General features: G+C 39.3%; 1 protein-coding gene across 1 annotated transcript; it reads right to left on the reverse strand.

The window, feature by feature from the left end:
- Positions 1-473: 473 nt before the first annotated feature.
- Positions 474-4,267, reverse strand: RPL4 (ribosomal protein L4). The gene is made up of 2 exons (XM_089438808.1): positions 3,372-4,267; positions 474-884 (listed from the first exon to the last, which is right to left on the reverse strand). The coding sequence occupies exons 1-2, from the start codon at positions 4,252-4,254 to the stop codon at positions 766-768; spliced, it is 1,002 nt and encodes a 333-aa protein (XP_089294934.1). The 5' UTR covers positions 4,255-4,267; the 3' UTR covers positions 474-765.
- Positions 4,268-19,626: the final 15,359 nt, after the last annotated feature.

Raw genomic sequence — 19,626 nt, forward strand, 5'->3', positions numbered from 1 at the left:
TTGATTGCTTTGCTGCTAGGTGTATATTCTGGATTTAAGACATCTGTGGTTTATATCTTTTGACTTAGTTACCAGAGAATCCACAGTACGAACCATTTTTTGCCAACGTTTCAAATCCCAACCGAGATCCATCATCAGGACTTTATGAATGATGATATAAGAAGAGCTTATTTTAAGGATATAAATAGTTATGAGGAGAGAAGATTTAAGGAACTAAGTCAATAGGTGTATATTGTTTGCCTTCCTTTAAAATATGTAGCAAGCATACTTCAATTCATTTCATCTGTTACAGAAAACCCTATTTTATTGATGAATATGATCATGGCATACACTAGACTATTACAGAGTTCAATTCTTAGGCAGTCACTGGAATTTAAAATGACAGCACGTCGTCCGTCGAAAGGGTGAAGGGGATGCTGTAAATTCATACATCCAAAAGTTCAATAGCAATCTAAAGACTACAGAGAAAAATATGAAGCGACGAATGAAATGGCTATTGATACATTCTATTTCCGCAAAGAATATCTCAACAAGATGCAAACCTTGTACAGAAATGAATAGTGTTGGACATTTACAGAGATGAATAATGTCAGACATAAAAGGAAGCCCCATGCACATTCTGATAATAGGTACTATGAAAAAGTAATGCGTATCTCATTCAAACTCCAACTGCCAGAGTGAAAACAGAATGGAAATGCCATGTGGCTCAAACATCAGAACTGGTGCCAAATGAGCTTTATAAAATAGATTTGTCTAAACCTAAGATCATTGTGGCTCTTCTGTATTCTCTAATCCATCTTCCTCCTCTGACTCAGGAATGGTCTGCAAATTTCCTTCTCCCTTATCCAACTCAGAAACAGTTTGCAATGTTTCTTCTTCCTCATCTGATTCAGAAACAATAGGCAAGAGTAAGTTTGACTGCGGCTCAAATAGAACATAAGCCAAAAAAAAGGTGCAGAACTCCATTCATTCCTTCATAATCTTGATTTGCTTAACCAGGGCATCATCGGGGCACTATAAGTGCAACAACAAAAAGTTTGCGATTCACATCCCCAAAGAACAAAATAGGAACTAGACAGGAGTCCAAGAAAAGTTAAAATAGTTGATTGTTATATCAGCAGGAATTAGAAAAATTAGCACGATTATATTATACTTGCTGAACCAAAACACAACTACTGTAGACACCAAGTTCTAAGTAGCTGAGGCTAGCTTCAAATTATATGCAACGTTGACAGATTGCCAATGTTCAGTTGGAAAGGACATACCATAAAATAGCTAGACCTTCAGTTTGCAAGGAGAAGTGCAACAGAGTTTAGCATTTGTCAAACATATTATTTACATGTATATTAATACTAGTTTCAACTGTTTTCAATGAGTTTACATTCCTATGAAAGCTTTTCCTGTTTTCCATGAGTTTGCGTTCAATTTCCAGCTCATCTATTTCTGTCTCCAATGCTAACTTTCCTCCTGGATCTACTATTGCAATCTCGTACTCTTCTAACTTCTCCCTCTTCAGATTTCTCCCCATCGCAGTTGCTTCAAAGTCTCTGAGGAACAGTCTCTGACACCATATGAATCTCTAAGGAACATCCTCCGTAAACTATCGACGTATGTCTTGTTCATCTCACCAACATGGATACTTTGTGAAAATCAAAATTAATTCTCAATTCTTAGTGCAAATTTCTCAACATTTGACCACCAATAAGCATAAAAGGGATCCATTATTCAGACTTGGTATTTGCTACTGTGGTGCCAAGGCTCAGTACAATGCAATCAAACAATCATATAGTGTGCATATGTGTGTACATAGTATATAGATAGATAGATATACTATTGTGGTGCCAAAACTCAATACAATGCAATCAAACAGTCATATAGTGTGTGTTCTCAAACGAAAGAAAACCAACACAATAGGTGGATGGCACTATGTTCTCAACTCTCTATCCTTTGGAAATATGCATAATAAGGATGACTCGATTAAGCCAATGATGAGTCAAGCATGACACTCACACATGTATATATTTATGTAAATACATAGCCAATTGAATGGCTGAAGGTGGCTGAAGGTGATTGACTTGGTTTTAGCGTAACAAAATTAGAAAAGAAAGAAAAAGAAGTTTTAGCGAATAACATAAACAAAAACAAAGTAACCCCATCATATAACAAACCAGCCATGAAGCCCTGAGGATTAGCTTAGTTGGTCCCATCATTACCTCTGCTATTGATAGGTTATGAGTTCAATTCTCTCTACAGTCTTGGGATCAGGCTCCATCGTTGAGCCAGCAGGAAGTGATCATTTCGGGTAGATCTGCCTGGTGCAATAATATTATTACATGGATGTAGTGGTTACGGATCTCTAAGACCATAAACCACACAGAAAAAAAGAAATAATAACAAACCAGCAATGAGAATGGACCATTAGACCTCATAAAAGAGCCAAAGAACCAAAGAAATTCCGTAAAAGTTTTGAGATATCAATCTGGACCTCTCCCAAACTTCCATCTGCCAACTAACTCAAATCAAAACGCATTAGAGACACATTTTAACCTGTGTGGAACTAGCATTTGCATCTAGTAATGTATGAACCTTCCCATTTTAATCACAGGTCTTACTCTGCGTTTGTTCATTTCTTTCAGTAGATTTTGAAATAGTTCCCCTAGATATATCAAGAAAATGTCCGTTGCCTTAAGGTTTAGTGACTGCAATTATATCTAAATGGAACCATTTTCCTCAGTTGTTCCAATAGGGAAGCACTATCTGCAGTTAGAATGTTGCATTTCTCTGCCATTCAGTTAAATTCATTTCTAAGTGCCATGTTTTCTACAGTCAAGGTATCAACTTACATCTATTAGCATCAGAGAAAATTGTCTTTGGCAGTACTCAAGTATTTCCAAAACCCAATTAATTATATGGGGTGCAAGCCCTGTCGATTTTATTCACTGGTACATAGAACAAACATTCATCCTTGACTTGTGCAGGAATTGTCATGGTTTGAAGAGGTACCAGAACCCTTTTCTACATGTAGAACAACATCTAGATTCAGTAGATTCCAGCACTATCTATGAGGAGAAGGATTCCTCTAAGATGAATGTATCAACCAATGTTGGTGTCATCATTGTGAGTATTTGTTATGGTTTTGAGGACTGAGTTGAACTAAGTTAGGTGATGTCATCAGCCATGACTGGCAGAAGGGTGCTATTTTATCCTGTTTTATCAGGAATGAACGTATTGGGCCATTTCCAATCTACATATATGTATGTATTGCTGCAAATAAAAAAATCAAATAATAAAAGAATTAGTCCTACGAGTGGGTTTGCAAGAAATTTCAAACGACTAGTAAATTCTGAAGAACAGGCCTCAAAAAGACTTACCAAATTCGTCCCCTTCGGTATCCGGTGACGACAGACCGTACATTCGATTCAAATACTCTACGCTACCCTCGGTAAACACGAGTTTATCGGCCCTCAAAACATCGTATAAATTAAGATTTCTGGGCGTCAAAACCTTCAGCGTCCCGATATTCCTGCTTGAAAGCCTGACGTTCTCAGAAACCTCGGTGCTGAAAATCAACGAGTGCTCGCTGGGCTCGACACCCCATCTCTTCAAGGCCGCAATGAATTCCTTGGTCTTGGGCCTCTCGAATTTGTCGTTGAAATCTTCCACGACGACGGTGCTCACCGCAGCGCTCATCAGGGCCGTCGAAATGGCGAGGCGCTTCTCCTTCTTGTTCATCTTGATGCTCCAGTCCTTGGGCTTAGGACCGAATACGACGCCCCCACCAGGCCTCAAGGGGGTTCTCTGGGATCCGCGACGGGCTCGACCGGTGCCCTTTTGCTGATAGGGTTTACGCCCTCCGCCCCTCACTTCCGCCCGGGTAAGGGTGGACGCCGTGCCCCGCCGCCGGTTTTGGAGCTCCGTGATGACGCCCCTGTGCACTACGGCGCGGGCGGTGTCCGGGCGGGCGCATTTCAAGTCCAGAGAAGCTTCGCCAGCTCTCTCTCCGTCGAAGGTGAGGACGGGCAGCGTGACGGCCTGCGCGCGGACCGAGAGCGTCCGGAAGTGAGGTTTTTGACGGTCGGGAACAAATTGGGGTCTGAAAGGAGACGCGAACTTTGCCAGGGTTTGGGAGAATGAGATTGACGACGAACTTAATGATAGGGATGATAAACAGAGGGAGGCGCAGTTCGCCATTGCTGAATGGCTGTTGGCTTCTGGAAGACTAAACACGTTATCCGCTTTGTATATTTTATCCATGCTTTCATTTTGAATTTTTTCTCGATGGTGCATATTCAAATCATTGTGTATTTTTTTTATTTTTTTTATTTTGTTTAACTGGTAAAATTAATTATTTTAGGTGAACGACAATTATTTTTAATTCTTACTCTTAAATGATTTATTTATTTAAATAAATATATATATATATATATATAAATTAAAATTAATAAATAATAATAAATATATATATATAAATTAAAAATAATAAATAAATAGCGGTTTACCGGATGTAGAATAGATGATGGGTGTACTTATAATTCACTCTTTGATGTTCATTACTTTGAAATTTTGTGGGCAAAAATCTAGTGATGTTAAGGGTTGGTGTGGCCCAAGCCAGTGTGTTCCCAATGGGATTTCAGTGGGTTAGATGCCCTGCCCCTAGGTCGCACTTTTTCAAGCCACAAGTCAAAGCTATATAATCTCTAATAAACTCGGACCACTTATCAAAAAAAATTAATGTGTAAATATATAGATTTACTTAACCTCTAAGTTGTTTTTTGGTGAGACTTTTTGGAATCTTTTTGTGTGAGTTTTCGATCTAATTTCTCTAAAATCTAGTGTGAATTTATCAAAAACACAAATTTCATGGGTAACCCCTGCACAAAGCGCCCTAGTGTGCAAATTTCATGGGTAACCCCTGCACAATCGAGCGCCATAGAGGTTTTTTAGGGTGCTAAATCCATATATACAGTCAAAAAACCAATTTACATAACTCAAATCAAGATTTCACCTCAAAATTTTTTGCTGGCATGGGAAAGTCCAAAACAAATCCCTTAACTTCTATAAGAGTAGAAACAAATAAAAAATTATTTACATTCAGAAATTTTTAAATATTTAATTAAATTATTAAATTATAAATTTAATAAAAAAATTGAAAATATTTTAAATTGATTTTATAATTGATTTAAATTAAGTTATAAATGAAAACAAGGGAGGGTGATTGCAAGTCTCTGGGAACTTTTACTATAATTTTTTGCATTAAATATTAACTATATTGTTAAATCTCACTTCAAATTCTTGAATTAAATATTCCTTATTTTGTTAATTCACGTGGGACAGGCTAATAAAATCATGGACATCCTCATCCCCTGTATGTATGGACGAAGAGGACTTATCGCTGCCCCCTCACATGAGACCATTATGGGCTTCGGTGATCCTGAACTTATCAAGCAAAGGCTTTCAGCGCTCAGGTAATAAAGATAAATTGGTATGGACTATAAAGAACTCAACTCAGTCGATTCGGGTCAAAGACATTTACAATGCAATGATTGATGGTCCCACTGCTGGCTCTGTTCCATTGTTTCCTCTATCACTATGGAAAGTGACATACCCACTCAAAATGATTCTATTTTCCTGGCTGTCTTTCTCCAACAGAAATCTCTCTTGGGAGGTTCTTCAAAAGAGGGGTTGGAATGGTCCGGGTCGATGTTCCATGTGCCACTCAGATCACGAGACAAATGCTCACAAGTTCTTTCAATGCGTCAACTCTCTACAAATCTGGTATGAATTGTCTTTATCTTTTTGTTTCCCTTACCGAGTTTTTGCTTCTGTACAGGAGGGCTATAGGTGGTGGAGTGAGCAAAGTATTCCTCTGCGCTCTTGTTTGTAACGGTTGTCTGGCTACTATGGAAATGGAGGAATGATTGTATTTTTCAAGATCACAGAGCCCCTCTTGCATCCATACTGATGCGAATTACTGAATGTTCAATCACTCCTGTCTCGTAGGGATTTTTTCCTATAGGTTTTGATGATGACATTTTTGATTTCATTCTCTTTCTACAGTCTTTGCTTTCGCTGGGCTGTTTTGCATATGAACATTTTGTCGTTCCTGCCTCCTTCATAAGGATTATATGTCATATTATCTGTTTCAGCTGGTTTGGGATGCATCATCCATTATCTGCATTTCTCTCTTTCTTATTTCTTTCCAGGAGCACTGAGGTTCATCCAGGCATGAATATCTGACTATGTATATGTGTTTCATTATATTCTCTTAATATAATCTATCTGGTTTTTTCTCTCTGGGAAAAAAAAAAAAAAAGTACAATGAAATCTGATTGCAAATTTTTTATTTGCATTTGTTAGTGAAACGAGTGCACGGTGCAATTCAATCAATGGAAATCAAATCAAAGTTAGAGTGTTGATCATTCACAATGAACTGATTTCATTGCAATTCTTTTAAAGGAATTTGTGTCCACTTTTTTGCTTTACCGTGCACAACTCAAGAGTCCTTTGGGAGGCCTTTTTTTAACCATGTCTTTTAATCGAGCTTAAAGCTACAAAAACTTGGCCCTTCTTTTAATTTTGTTAGGATTTCAAAGTTATAACATTGTTGTTTCCATTATAATGTTCGTTTAGGATGTCTTGGCCAGTAAAGAGTTAGACATTAGTAATTTGGAGTGGTGGGCAAAGGGAGACTTGCCAGTATTAAGTTAATTGGGACAGATCGCTCAGAAGAATGTTTTCTTAAGCTCTTCATTTGTTGAGAAATCTAGAGCTTAGCTTACTATTTTTTACTCGAGAATGTCTATGATGTTGTTCTTGCAGAAAAGGTATCCACATAGTCACAGTTTGATTCCCGTAAACTAGTGCCTAAAATTTCTAATGATATATGGCTAAATTTTTCAAGATCTATATTTGCACGCACAAGAAATAATGCTTTTCGCTAGATGCAGAAATTATCCTACGTCCTCTACCTATCAATCCGCAAGAAATACACAATAAAAATGCCGTACGCGCGAAGTATCCATCAAATTCTACGAATACACCATTCATTCACAGAGTGAGTTTCTAGGAGAACAATAAACCAATATCAGGGAGTAAGTGATTTCGAGAGGCATTGTGTTTATCAATACTCTACATAGAATCAACAACAAGACAAATCCGATTACCACAGAAAACAACGTACATAGATTCACATAAATGCCTGCGATATTTTCAAGAGGATGAAACAAATCCTGAAACAACAAGAGGTTTTGATAAACTAGTGATATAACTATAGTGATCTCTTCCGTGGTAAGTAGTCCAATACATAAAGTTATCATCCATTTGGGCTATCTAAATGGAAGGGATGTGTTGCGAAGTGGTGTAAAACCTTGATCAACTTTTGAAACTACTAGTGTTGTTGATAGCTATGTTGGGTCTACTATTGGGTCTTCTAACGATGTTATTGTTGGATCAAGGGTTGGATCAGAATCAACTGCTTGAACTGCTCAGTCAATTGTTTCCTCAACAAATTAATCAATTGGGATATAGAGACCAGGCACAAGCAATCCCCATGAAAATGAGGCAGCATTTCTTTGATGAAATGAAAGTAACACACCAATTTTCTTTCTGTCAAAGGAGTGCAACAGCGCGAGCTATGAAGTCTTAAAACTTGCATTGTAAAACTGAAAGAAGATACCCATAAAAAGTAGCGCAACCCCTGCAGCACGTTTAAGTAATCACAACTAGTAAACAACTCATGAGAAATAAAATTAAAAAATAGCGATGTTATAATAGCATAAAAGAAATAGGCCCCAAGGGTTAGCTTAATTGGTCGAGTTCTCGTTGCTAAGTACCTCGCTAGTTGGGAGGTCAGGGGGTCAAATCTCCTCGACGCCCTTGGGGTTAGGCCCTACTTTTTTGGTCTGCGGGTAGATCCCTTCAAGTTGATCTGCCTGGAAGCCGCCACTCAGTGTCCATGAACCACCCTTAAAAAAAAAGCATAAATGAAATGGCACATATTTAATTTATATTATTAAATAGTAATGTATACGACATAATCTATTTATATGTGTTTACATGCCTTCAACAAATGTCATATATGCCCTAGACACGTAGTCAATATGCATTCAAATGCCTATGCAGGAGGGAAACAATGCTTTAGCACTTGCAGTGAACATTTGATCTGGTGCATTCCTTACCAGCAATTTGACCATCACCCAACAGGGAGGCGAGAGCCCAGTTGAATTAATGCATTTACACTTGCATCCATGAGGATCTCAGTAGTGCTTTCCCAAGGGAAATATAGCTTTGTCAGCCACTAAGGGAGCAACCCCAAAGGTAGATCCAAAGGTAGAAGAAGATCGAGTCTAGGGAGCTGGAAAAAGTAACAGCGGCGAGTTCATCTCATGATGGTCATTTATGGTAATGTTGATTGATGTGTATTCTAGGGAAATCAAAATTAGAGATGCTTGTATTTTCTCTAAAGATATGACGAGAAAGGGTTGTCATCTAAGATTTTATACTTAGTGTGCTCTTATAAATAGATTTCCAAATGAAAACAAGATCGAGGAAGCATGTAGTTACCTATGCATCATGTTGGAAGATGACATGTTTCCAAGTAATTTATTATATGAGAACATTACCTTCATAATATGCTAGAGTTTTTTATCAAAGATATGATTGCAATAGCACAAGGAATTATGAATGGAAAGATTTGGAGATATGCAAAATATGGTATGATTGCAGAGGATAGCTTCAACTATGTTGTTCACCATGGATTGATGCTTTATTTGCTTGATTACAACTTCTTCGGAAACTGGTAGCTTATAATTTGTTTACTCAAGCTCATGAACTCTATTCAAAAATGCAAGCAAAGGTATTTCAAATTTCCCCTGATTCTTCTACTTACAATTCCATGGTCATTTACTTCCACAAACAAGAGAATTTACAACAAGCCAATGCTTTTAATTATCAAATGATTCATAAAAATTGGGTGTCTGGTTCTGCCACATATGATGCTTTAATTTAGGAGCATTTCTTTAAAACAATGTTGCCAGAGACTTTTAGTTTTTTTATGATATGATAATGAATTTCCTTATTCCTAGTATTATCACTTTTACAAGGTTAATTCATGGGTTCTGCAGTTAGGGTTGGTTGAATGAAGCCCAATAGTTAGGATGGGTCAGCATCCTAATGATTGTACTTGCACTGTCTTTATAGATGGATTCTGTAAGAAAAATAAACTCGAAGCGGTGTGTTTTTTGAACAAGAATGCAATGTGCTCTCCAAGTTTTTGATAGAATTATTGATACAAGTTGCAAGCCAAATGTTTACACATATTTTATTGATCAGTGGACTTTGCAATCAATGTCTGTTGGAGGGGACATGCATAACTTTGGTTGAGAAGTTTCTCTGCAGACTATGGAGTACCCCCTGATGGTTGTGGTGTGGATATCTATCTCATACAATGCATATGATAATGTGCCTGTTGGAATTCCCAGAAGGATTTCTAGTCCTAATCCTTGGCCTCCTAGAGCTTCATCCAATTGGGTAGTAATTAAGGTGATTGGGAGCCCCTTTTTCTTTAAGAGAATTGTGAACTTACTATTTTTCTGTTTATATAATCAAGCATTTAATTATGATCTCTTTAACTATGTAATTGTCGACATTAAACCGTCAATCTTGGCAGGATAGGCATGTTGAAAAGAGACTCACAACAAGTACACACCAAAGCAACCACCTGCCAAATAACAGGAATTAAACCAAAATGAAATTGTCTTATATGTACCTAATACAGATAAAAAATGGAGAGTTTCACTTGGAGTTTGTAGAATATTGAAATCTACTACTAAATTGAATTGTTTGAGTAGAAATTTGAGTAGAAAGTTGTCTGAGTTGAAGCTAGCACGCCCATAAATTCGACATACCTGTATGAGAAAAACAGGAACTCATAAATTCTTGACATACCCTGCAAGAGAAAAATGGGACTAAGAGAAGTGTCCTCAGTGACATTGTTTTCGTGAGGTACCATTGGGTGACATGCACACAACTAACATGTTGCTACAGACTAGAGAGTGTGGTTGTGCATGCACTCGCCACTTAGCAATCTACTAACCGTTTGGAAATCTACTGCAATCTATCATAGCATAGCATAAAGATGGCTATGTAACTAGCATAACATTTAATATTTAATATTGTAGACTAATGCTAGCATTAGTTTACACTTCTGAAATACGAACCAAACAGATCCAACATAATATATGGTTTTTGCCAATCCGACTCGAGAAGAGGTCAAATAAGATGACGAAATAGGTTGTAGTATTGAAATAAGATGATGAAATAAGTTGAAGTTGGTCAATACATGGTAGAGCTAAAAAGTCTAATTTTATTATGACATAAAGTAATGCTAAACAATCGATTCTGATTACTATAGTCCTGTGCCAGACGACAAAGACTAAAAAGAAAATGGTGAATTAGTTGTATTGTGTTGAATATTTGTAGAGAATATTTGCAAAGATATTTTCATATGGATACGAGAAACAATATATTTATTTGTGGAGACTTATCTAAGGTGAATTAGTTTTATTTGTGATGAATATGTGCGGATATGTTTTAAGCATACATATGAGAAATAATATATATCTCTATTGTGAACTTTTGCAATGAATATTTTGTGGAGACTTATCTGCACTGAATATATTTATGGTATTGTGAATTATGTAGTCAAGTATATACTTTGTTGTTTGTAGCATTACATTAGCAATAACTAAGCAATAATATACTTGCAAGAACTCTACACCAATATACTCTGCTACTCATAAACTGTGTGTAAGTTTCTTTTATGTATTTCTTTTCTTTCTTAATTTTTATTTTTTTATTTATTTAAAAATAATAATAATACTTATGATCACTTCATCACATATGTCAAAACCTCAACTTAGTAAGGGGATGTAAGGCAAAGTCACCTTAGAAAGTGCCTATGATCATATGGATTCATTATATAAAACGAGATAATAAATTCAATGGTACTTAGCTTGAATGGTTGAGATGGTGGTTTGCCATCCCATCCACCAAGATTCAAGTCTCTAACAGCATGGACCATCATAGTAAGGCTGAAAGGATAGGCGTCACGTTAGAGTCTAAAATCCCAGTTCCAGTTTCCGATGGTCTCTGGACAAATCAGTCCTAGGTTTAACTATGAGTTTTGATATATGTGACTTGCAAGTTGTTGCATATATCTAAGGAGGTTACTAGTTCCCCATCTAAAAAAAACACAGAATAAAGAGAAGTGAAACATAAAATAGAATTAGTTGCAATGTTTGACAACAAATTCAAATTGTTATAAAATAAGATATTATGGTTAGAAACTCAAATACAAAAACATGGATGGGCTACTAGAAATGGGAAATGAGAATGTTATGAACCATATGCCTTAAAAATGATAAGAAGTCAATAATTATAGTCTACTTTCACTGGGAAGCCTCCTTTTATAATGAATCAAATGTATAAGACAAGATATGACAATCATAAAGCTAGGTCTCTTTTGTGTGTGTGTGTAATAAAATGGAAACATGAAGGGTTCTAGCCTACATAACAATATAACAATAGAAATGTTAGCACACAAAATCTAAGGTTTAATAAGGGGTTTTAAGGTTAACATGAGGCTTATATAGGGCTTAACATGCCTCTCTCCTTTGAATAAGTGTTATCCTCAACACTTGACTATGTACGAGCATTTCTACATAAACAATTCATCTTCCCATGTCACCTCTTCCACTAGAAAGTTTTTTCCATTTAATGACGTACTCAGTAATTGCTCAACTTCTTAGCAACTCAATCCTTGTTTCTAATATTGTTTATGGTGCTAGTATGATTTTTGGTTCTTCATTAATCTTTGGTAAAATAGTTTGAACTAAGATCTTTTCACCAATTACCTTATTTGATAAAAAATTATGGAAGATTGAATGTACACAAAGTTAGAGGCAACTCCAATTTGTAAATCATACTTTCAATCATCTGCAACACCTTATAGAAGCCATAATACCTAGGTGCTAATTATTGTCCTTCTTGTGTTGCTTGAGGGACGTCTATTTATATGGTTGTAGATTCACAAATATCTAATCCCCCTCTTCAAATTCCATTTCACCATGAGGTTGGTTACTTGTTGTTTCATTCTCTTTTGTGTTATAACCAAGTTGTCCTTCAATAGTTTGAGAACCTCATTTTCGTATGCAATCCTCTATTACTTGATCCTTTATAGTCCCTTTCAAAGATGATGTGATGGATGGAGGATTATATCCATAAAGTGTCATAATTGTCATATTTTTAATGAAGTATAGAAGGATGTGTTGTACCACCATGCTACCAAAGGTAACCATTTGACCTATTGTGTCAGTTTATCAAATGTAAAGCATGTAGATATCCTTCTAAACGTTTATTCACAATCTTAGTTTACCAATCAAATTGAGGAAAGTAAGATGAGTTGTGAACCAATTGGGTATCCAAATAATTAAATAAGTCGTCCAAAAGTTTCCAGTGAAATTGAATCTTTGTCACTTACAATAATCTTCAATATTCCATGTAGATTTTGTATTGTTTCCACAAATGTTTCTGTGATTGTATGTGCTTAAAAAATATGAGAAGAAAACAAAAAATGAGCATACTTTTTCATTCCACCTACCACTACCATAATGACACTCTTTGAGCAAACTTGTACTAAAACCCATTAAAACTTCTTCCCAACACTAGCTTGGTAAGGCTAATGGTTGAATAAGCCCTAAGATCTTGATTGTCTCTCCCATATTTTGTTGGCATACCACACATTCAACCATGAACTTTTGCACATCTACTCTTAATATATTTTCAAAAAAAACTCCCTAATCCTATGGTAGGTCTTCAAGAACCCTGAATGTCCTCCTGCAAGACAAGTGTGTAATTCCAAAAGGACCTTATGTTTGAGTTGAGAATTCTTACATAAGTATAAGAAATCTTGGTACCATATTAATAATTCTTCCACATAAACGTTTCCACTCCATTTGGGTCCTCCAACAGTTGTTGAGTGATCTTGCATACATTCACATCTTGCTTCCATTCTATCCTTGCTTCTTCCACCCAATAAGATAATGGAATGGAAATAGTTCATAGTAAGCCCTTTGAGTCTTCCTTTTTCCTTGAGAGTGCATCTTCCACAACATTTTGTTTTCTGTTTTTATAGTGATCTAGGTGGATATTGGTGGCCACTCGCCTATTCCACCTAGACCTCCACTCGGTTTCATCAGTTTCCTTGATTATAGCAACAATTACTATTTTTAGCAGTTTTTTCAGGTCCTGAACTTTTAGAGTTGTTTTGACCCCCTAAATGGCGTTTTTTAGTTCCGCAGCAGGCCCATAGCCATGGGTAAGGGCCTACTGCAAATCTTGTACTACTCAAAGAGATCTTTCCAACGAGGTATCGTGCATTCCAAACAAAGATCATATGACCAAGTTACGACCCCGAGAAGTTGGCTACCCAACTAACCCCAACGGGGCCCACAAACTCTTAGCGTTCCATCTCTTGGGGTTAGGTTTTTGGTTGTTTAGGGTCTCCCTTTGTTGTTCAATAATAAAAAGACCCTTGAACATCATTGCAACATAGTTCAAAGGCATGTAGCTGCCAAATCTCTTCTCAGAGATAAGCTACCATCGGTCGAGCTAGTTTATTTCCATTCTACTTATAAGCATCTTTCAATTATTTGATAGTAATGAAAGGAAGTTTTATTTATGTTGCATCTCTGTGTTTATGTTTATATTTGTATTATGTTGTGTTCCTGCATAAGTCAGGATCAGTGGTATCAGAGCGGTCTGCTCTTTCTCTGTTTTTCTTTGCATGTCCCCAATGAGGTCAGGGTATAAGGAGTTAGGGCTCAAACTGGTTGAATCTTTGCAAGACTAGCCTTGCAAACCCCAAAGATCTCCCATGGTGGAAGAAAATAAAGATGAGGGAGCAGGAGATCCTTTCAAAATATTACTCGAGGAAGCCCTTGAACGACAGAGGAACGCGATGATGGATAACTTTGCTTAGATACTTCAGCGGCTACCCACACGCGACGCATCTTCATCTAACAACCACTTTGGAGCTACCACTCCCTTTAAAGTATAAGTCAACTTTGATATTCCCATATTTGAAGACAAGATAGATTCAGATGCCGTAGATAGATGGTTAAATTTGTTGGAAGGATATTTTTCAATTCATGATTTTTCCAATCAAGAAGATATTACTTTTTCACTCCTCAAAGCCAACCCCCATGTCAAGGACTGGTGGGAAACCTTTTGTGAACAAAGGACGAGAGGGAACCCTCACTGTTCTCAATTGCATCCACTTGAAATACTTTCTAGGATGCCATCAATGAACAATATTACCCTATTGGGAGCTATGAAGATAAATACATGAAGTGGAGCACGTTGCGACAGGGCAGGGACAAAGACGTGCAAGAGTTCACAAATATTTTTCATACCTTTTGCATGAAGTTAGGTATCAGGCTGGTAAAACCTCTTGGGGAGTCTTACACTTCCTTCTAGATTTATCTGATAGATTTGTATGTGTATCATACATAACACAATGCTTGGTTGAGGAGTAAACGATATGGAATGACAATAATGGCGGATGAACTAGAGGGAAGGAGTTTCGGCTGATGAAAATGGTGGGTTTCGGTATTATTCGGCCATGGAAAACAGACGGACGGTTTTAAGAAAGCTAGTTTTTACGGGATCTGGAATACTCTTCTCAGAAGGTATCGGAGGAACGTTTTACTGTATCACATTTTTAAATGGATTCAGGGCGTCGTGCAGAGCGGGAGAAGGAGCATGATAATGAAGCAGTGGACTTAGAACCAGCCCTCAAAGATCTTCTTGCTTATTGGGGTCATGATGTTTCTGAGAAAAACATGCAATTTTTTTTTCCAAATAGCGCAGAGGACCCTGTTCTGCCTGCAGAGAAGGTGGAAGGAGGGGGGTCGAAAAAAGTCGCTCAGAAAAGAGTAAATGCATCAAACCCTTCTTCGATAAGGCTGCCCCCCAGCCTGACGTGGTCCTCGTCCAGTGAAGAGGAAGGCGGGGACCTGAAAGTCTTCGGAGTAAAGGAACAAATGAGAAGAGTAACCGATGCACCTGAGTTATTGATAGATAGGGCGAATGGGAGGGTTTCTGAAGAAAATAGAGACCCTGTTGGTAGACGCTCTGAGCTTCATGAGACAGAAGAAACAAACGCTCATGGAAAGAATAATCCAGGAGAGGGAGGAACTCAGACGGAGGACGTGGGAGGGAAGAGAAAGAAGAACAAACCAATCAGAAAAAAGGAGGAGCGGCCTAGTTGCGTTTTCGGAGTGGATATTAGTATAGATCAGGCAATGGAAGCCTCGGAAACCTTCTTAGTCGGCAGAGTTCGTGGCAGAAAGTTCTCGGTCGACTCCATCAAGGACTGGACGCAGGCTGAATGGAAAGAAGCTCCGGGACAGCCAGTAGAGATCAAGAATCTGGTCAGAGGTTGGTTTTGCATTAGATTTGGCCAAAAGGAGCATGCAGAATGGGTGTTGGACAAGCATTGGAGTTTCGGGAAAAGGCCAATCCTATTCAGAAGGTGGACGCCCCTGTTTGATGCTCAGAAAGAAAAGACGGTGGAGTCACCAGTATGGGTCAAACTACCGGGTCTTCCCATGCAATTCTGGACGGACTCGGCCTTTACTTCGATGGGTAATACACTGGGGAGGTTTCTCGATATTGATAGATCTTATCTTAGAACTCATGACTGGAGTGTTGCTCGTATACTGGTAAGCCTAAATCCCAGAGAAGGTCTGGCGGATGCTATGAACCTGAAGTATAGAAGCCTAGAGTTCCTTCAGACCCTGGACTATGAAAACCTCCCTTTCAGATGCCATCGTTGTCACAAATACGGACATCTGGCTCGGGAGTGTCCTCTTGGTCACAGGCGCCGTCGAAGACAAAAGAGAAAAGGAAAAAATCTGGAGGTTAATCAGTGGTTGTCTTCCCAGAAAGATGGGGCTCCATTACAGGAGAGCGGTCTACAGGCAGAAGTCCAGGGGTCGGGTCCGGAGCAAGTGAAGGAAGCTGAACAGGAACAGCCTGGGGTCTTAGCAAGTGAGTCTGTCTCAACTCTGATGTCTCTCATGGGAACCGCAGCAGTTTCTGAAATGGCAGGGGTGGCCCAGGCTAGCCCGCTTTTATACCCTCCTTTTTCCATATGCTCTTCTTTTGATTTATCTCAATCATGCTGTGATGAGTCTGGCCCCCTCAGGCAGCTCGTGGATGATCTGTCACTCCTAAGGAAGGGCCTAGTCACTTCAGACAATGTTATTATGGCTATTCCACCCTCACCAAAGCTGACTTCTAGTCCCACGGATGTTGCCTTACTTTTTCCTTCCAGCGTTTGGAGTCCTGATCCCCCCTACAATCTCAGATCATTGGCATCCAGAAAAGGGAAAGGGCTTGCTGTGGGAGGCCTGGATTTGGACATGGTATCAACAGGACCGAGGAAGACAAGAGGAAGGAAATCAAATCTGACGAAGGCACAGTTGAAGGCTGTCATTGATATTGCTGGTGGGAAACAGATGTCCCTGCCAGGGGTGCTTAGAGCAAAGCGGACACCCCCAGAGGTTTCCCGATGATCATTTTATCCTACAACAGCAGGGGTTTAGCTAGTCTACCCAAAAAGCTAGCTCTGAAGGAACTGGTCAGGACCAACAAACCTGACATTATTCTGATTCAAGAAACGCTAGGGAAGGGGGAAGAAGTTACAGGATGGCTCATCAAGCTCTTTCCGGGTTGGACCTTCCACGCTATTGATGCAAATGGTCATTCAGGAGGAGTGGCTCTGGGTTTCAACGCAAAGGTCCTTCGGGAGATCTCCTCTTGGGGATCGGAAAATGTTTTGGCAGTGGAACTTTATTCCAATGAACTCTGCACCCCTTTTCATATTCTAAATGTTTATGGTCCAGTCTTGGATCGGGAGAACTTCTGGAACGCTTTCTTTGCAAAGTCTTTCCTGTCGCACCCAAATCTTATAGTTGGGGGAGATTTTAATTTTTCTTTGGGGATGTCAGAATCGTGGGGGGCCAGAGCTAGGGCTGATCCCCTCACTGATTTTTTTCATAATAAACTGGCCTCTTCGCACATGGTGGATGTCCCTCTGCTCAAGATGCGCCCGACATGGAGGAATCGTAGAATTGCTGAAGAATGGGTTGGAAAGAAACTGGATCGATTTCTGCTTGGTGAATCGATGGCAGAAAATTTACAGGCTTTTAGACATTGGGTTGGGGAAGGCGGTCTATCGGATCATTTCCCAGTCTATCTGGAAGTGAAAGGGCCTTTCACCAAACCGGGCACCCCTTTCAAATTTAACGCCTCTTGGCTTTTGGATGCAACTTATATCAGTTTATTCCACAACACTTGGAAGAAAGATGCATTCAGTGAAGATGAGAGCCGCAGTCAAAATCTTATGGATAATCTAAAAAGGATGAAGGCTGCCTCTAAACAATGGGCCCTCCAAAAGAAACTGAAGGATGAAGCAACGCTGGAAACTGTCAATTCTGAGATTGCTCTCCTGGAAGTCCCAGGTGGAAATGGTTATGGAACAGCTGAAGCTCAAGATAGATTACAAGAGTTGGAGAGAGAAAGGAGGAGAATCCTTCATCAAAGAGAGGAAAGTTGGCGTTTAAAAAGTAGAGCGATCTGGTTGCAGGCGGGGGACGACAACACCAAGTTTTTTCAGAATTATGCAAGAGGGAGGAAAAATTCCAATACTATCTGGGAAATGAAGAAAGACAATGGTGAGCAGGCGCGCTCATTTGAAGATCTGGCCTCCTTAGGGGTAGATTTCTTTAAGAATTTGTACAAAGCGACAGAGGAAATTTCTATTGCAGAGGTTATAAGAGTTGCGCAGTTCTTCCCAAGGTTCATAGAGGAGGAAGGAAACGATTCTATAATGGCGCCTGTTACAAAGGAGGAGGTTGAAGACATTCTCAAGTCAATGCAAAAGGACAAAAGTCCAGGCCCGGATGGCTGGACCGTCGAATTTTTCCAACACTTTTTTGAATTCATTGGAGACGAGCTAGTGGCAGTTGTTGAAGATTCCAGGCGTACAGGTACAATTCCAAATTCTTTCAATGCCACTTTTCTGGCCCTTATTCCCAAATCGGATCTTCCGGTTTCTTATGATGAATTCAGGCCTATATCATTGTGCACCTGCGTTTATAAAATTATTGCAAAAGTTATCGCCTCTAGGCTTAAACCAGTCCTCTCTAGAAATATTTCTCCAGAGCAGTTTGGATTCCTAGACGGCAGACAAATTCATGAAGCCGTCGGAGTTGCGCAAGAAACTCTTCATAGTCTAAAAATTGGGAAAAAAAAGGGGTCGTGGTGAAAATCGATCTGTCAAAGGCTTATGACAGGATAAGCTGGCTGTATCTCAGGCTTCTGCTAACTCATCTGGGTTTTAGGTATGATTTTGTGAGATGGGTGATGAGTTGTGTTTCCTCTTCTTCCATAGCCGTGCTGATCAACGGAGCGGCCTCCAGTTTTTTTAGTCCCGAGCGTGGCCTACGTCAAGGCTGTCTGCTCTCTCCACTTCTGTTTTTGTTGGCAGCAGACGGTATCAGCCTTATGATTCAGGATGCTAAAAGACAAGGGACTCTCAAAGGCATTGAAGTGGTGGTAAACATGTGGGTCACCCACCTCCTTTTCGTGGATGATATTCTCTTGTTCAGCAACGGAAGTCTAGAGGACTGCAGGACGCTAAAGAAGCTTTTGGACCTTTTCCTGAAGGCTACAGGTCTATGCATTAATGAGAGAAAATCCACTCTCACCTGTGCTGGTATGCCCAGAGAGCTTGTTCGCAGAGTGGAGCTGGTTCTAAATTTCGAAGTCAAATCGATGGAGGATGCCTTTAAATATTTGGGGTTCTATTTGAAGCCTGACAATTACAGGACAAAAGACTAGAAATGGATACTTGTAAAAATTGAATCCAAGCTGAAACACTGGAGTTTCAAGTGGTTGTCCAGGGCAGGAAGGCTAGTGTTAATCAAATCTGTTCTGATGGCAATCCCAGTGTATTGGGCTAGTCTGACTTGGGTTCCCAAAGGAATCTTATCCTCAATCGACAAACTATGCAGCAGATTCCTGTGGGCGGGGTCCAAGACGGAGAAAGTTACCCCTTGGATTGCTTGGGATAAAGTGGCTCGCCCCAAAGAGTGGGGAGGTTGGGGCATAAAAAATCTTGAATGCTTCTCCAAATATCTTGCAGCAAAGCTTAGCTGGAGGCTCATTTCTTCGGAGAATCTGTGGACTTCTGTTTCTAAAAGAAAATATATTGATCCGCTAACAACTCTAGATTGGATCAGATTGCCACAAAAGACTTGCAAAAACTCCTCGGTGGTCTGGAAAGCTGTGGTCGCCTCTGTCACAATTATAGAGAAGGGTTTGGCTTGGAGTGTGGGGGATGGAACTCAGGTCAGGCTGGGTAGAGATCCTTGGATAGGTTGTTCTGAGATTTTCTCCCTTTCTCAGGGCTTGGTTTCAGCTTTAAAAGACAGAGGGCTATACACTCTAAATCAGGTCGCTGATCCTCGGGCTTCATCCATTTGGAGTCAAGGATGGATT

This window comes from Pinus tabuliformis, chromosome 9, assembly GCF_031772625.1.
Source record: "Pinus tabuliformis cultivar Carrire ecotype Pingquan chromosome 9, CPIR1, whole genome shotgun sequence".
In the NCBI taxonomy this organism is placed as follows: domain Eukaryota; kingdom Viridiplantae; phylum Streptophyta; class Pinopsida; order Pinales; family Pinaceae; genus Pinus; species Pinus tabuliformis.

Bases quoted from the DNA above. Each gene is read 5' to 3' on its own strand.
- RPL4 (XM_089438808.1), bottom strand. From the start codon at position 4,254: ATGGATAAAATATACAAAGCGGATAACGTGTTTAGTCTTCCAGAAGCC. The intron at 885-3,371 runs GTAAGTCTTTTT...TTTCTGAATCAG, and splicing joins TACCGAAGGGGACGAATTTG to ATGAGGAAGAAGAAACATTG.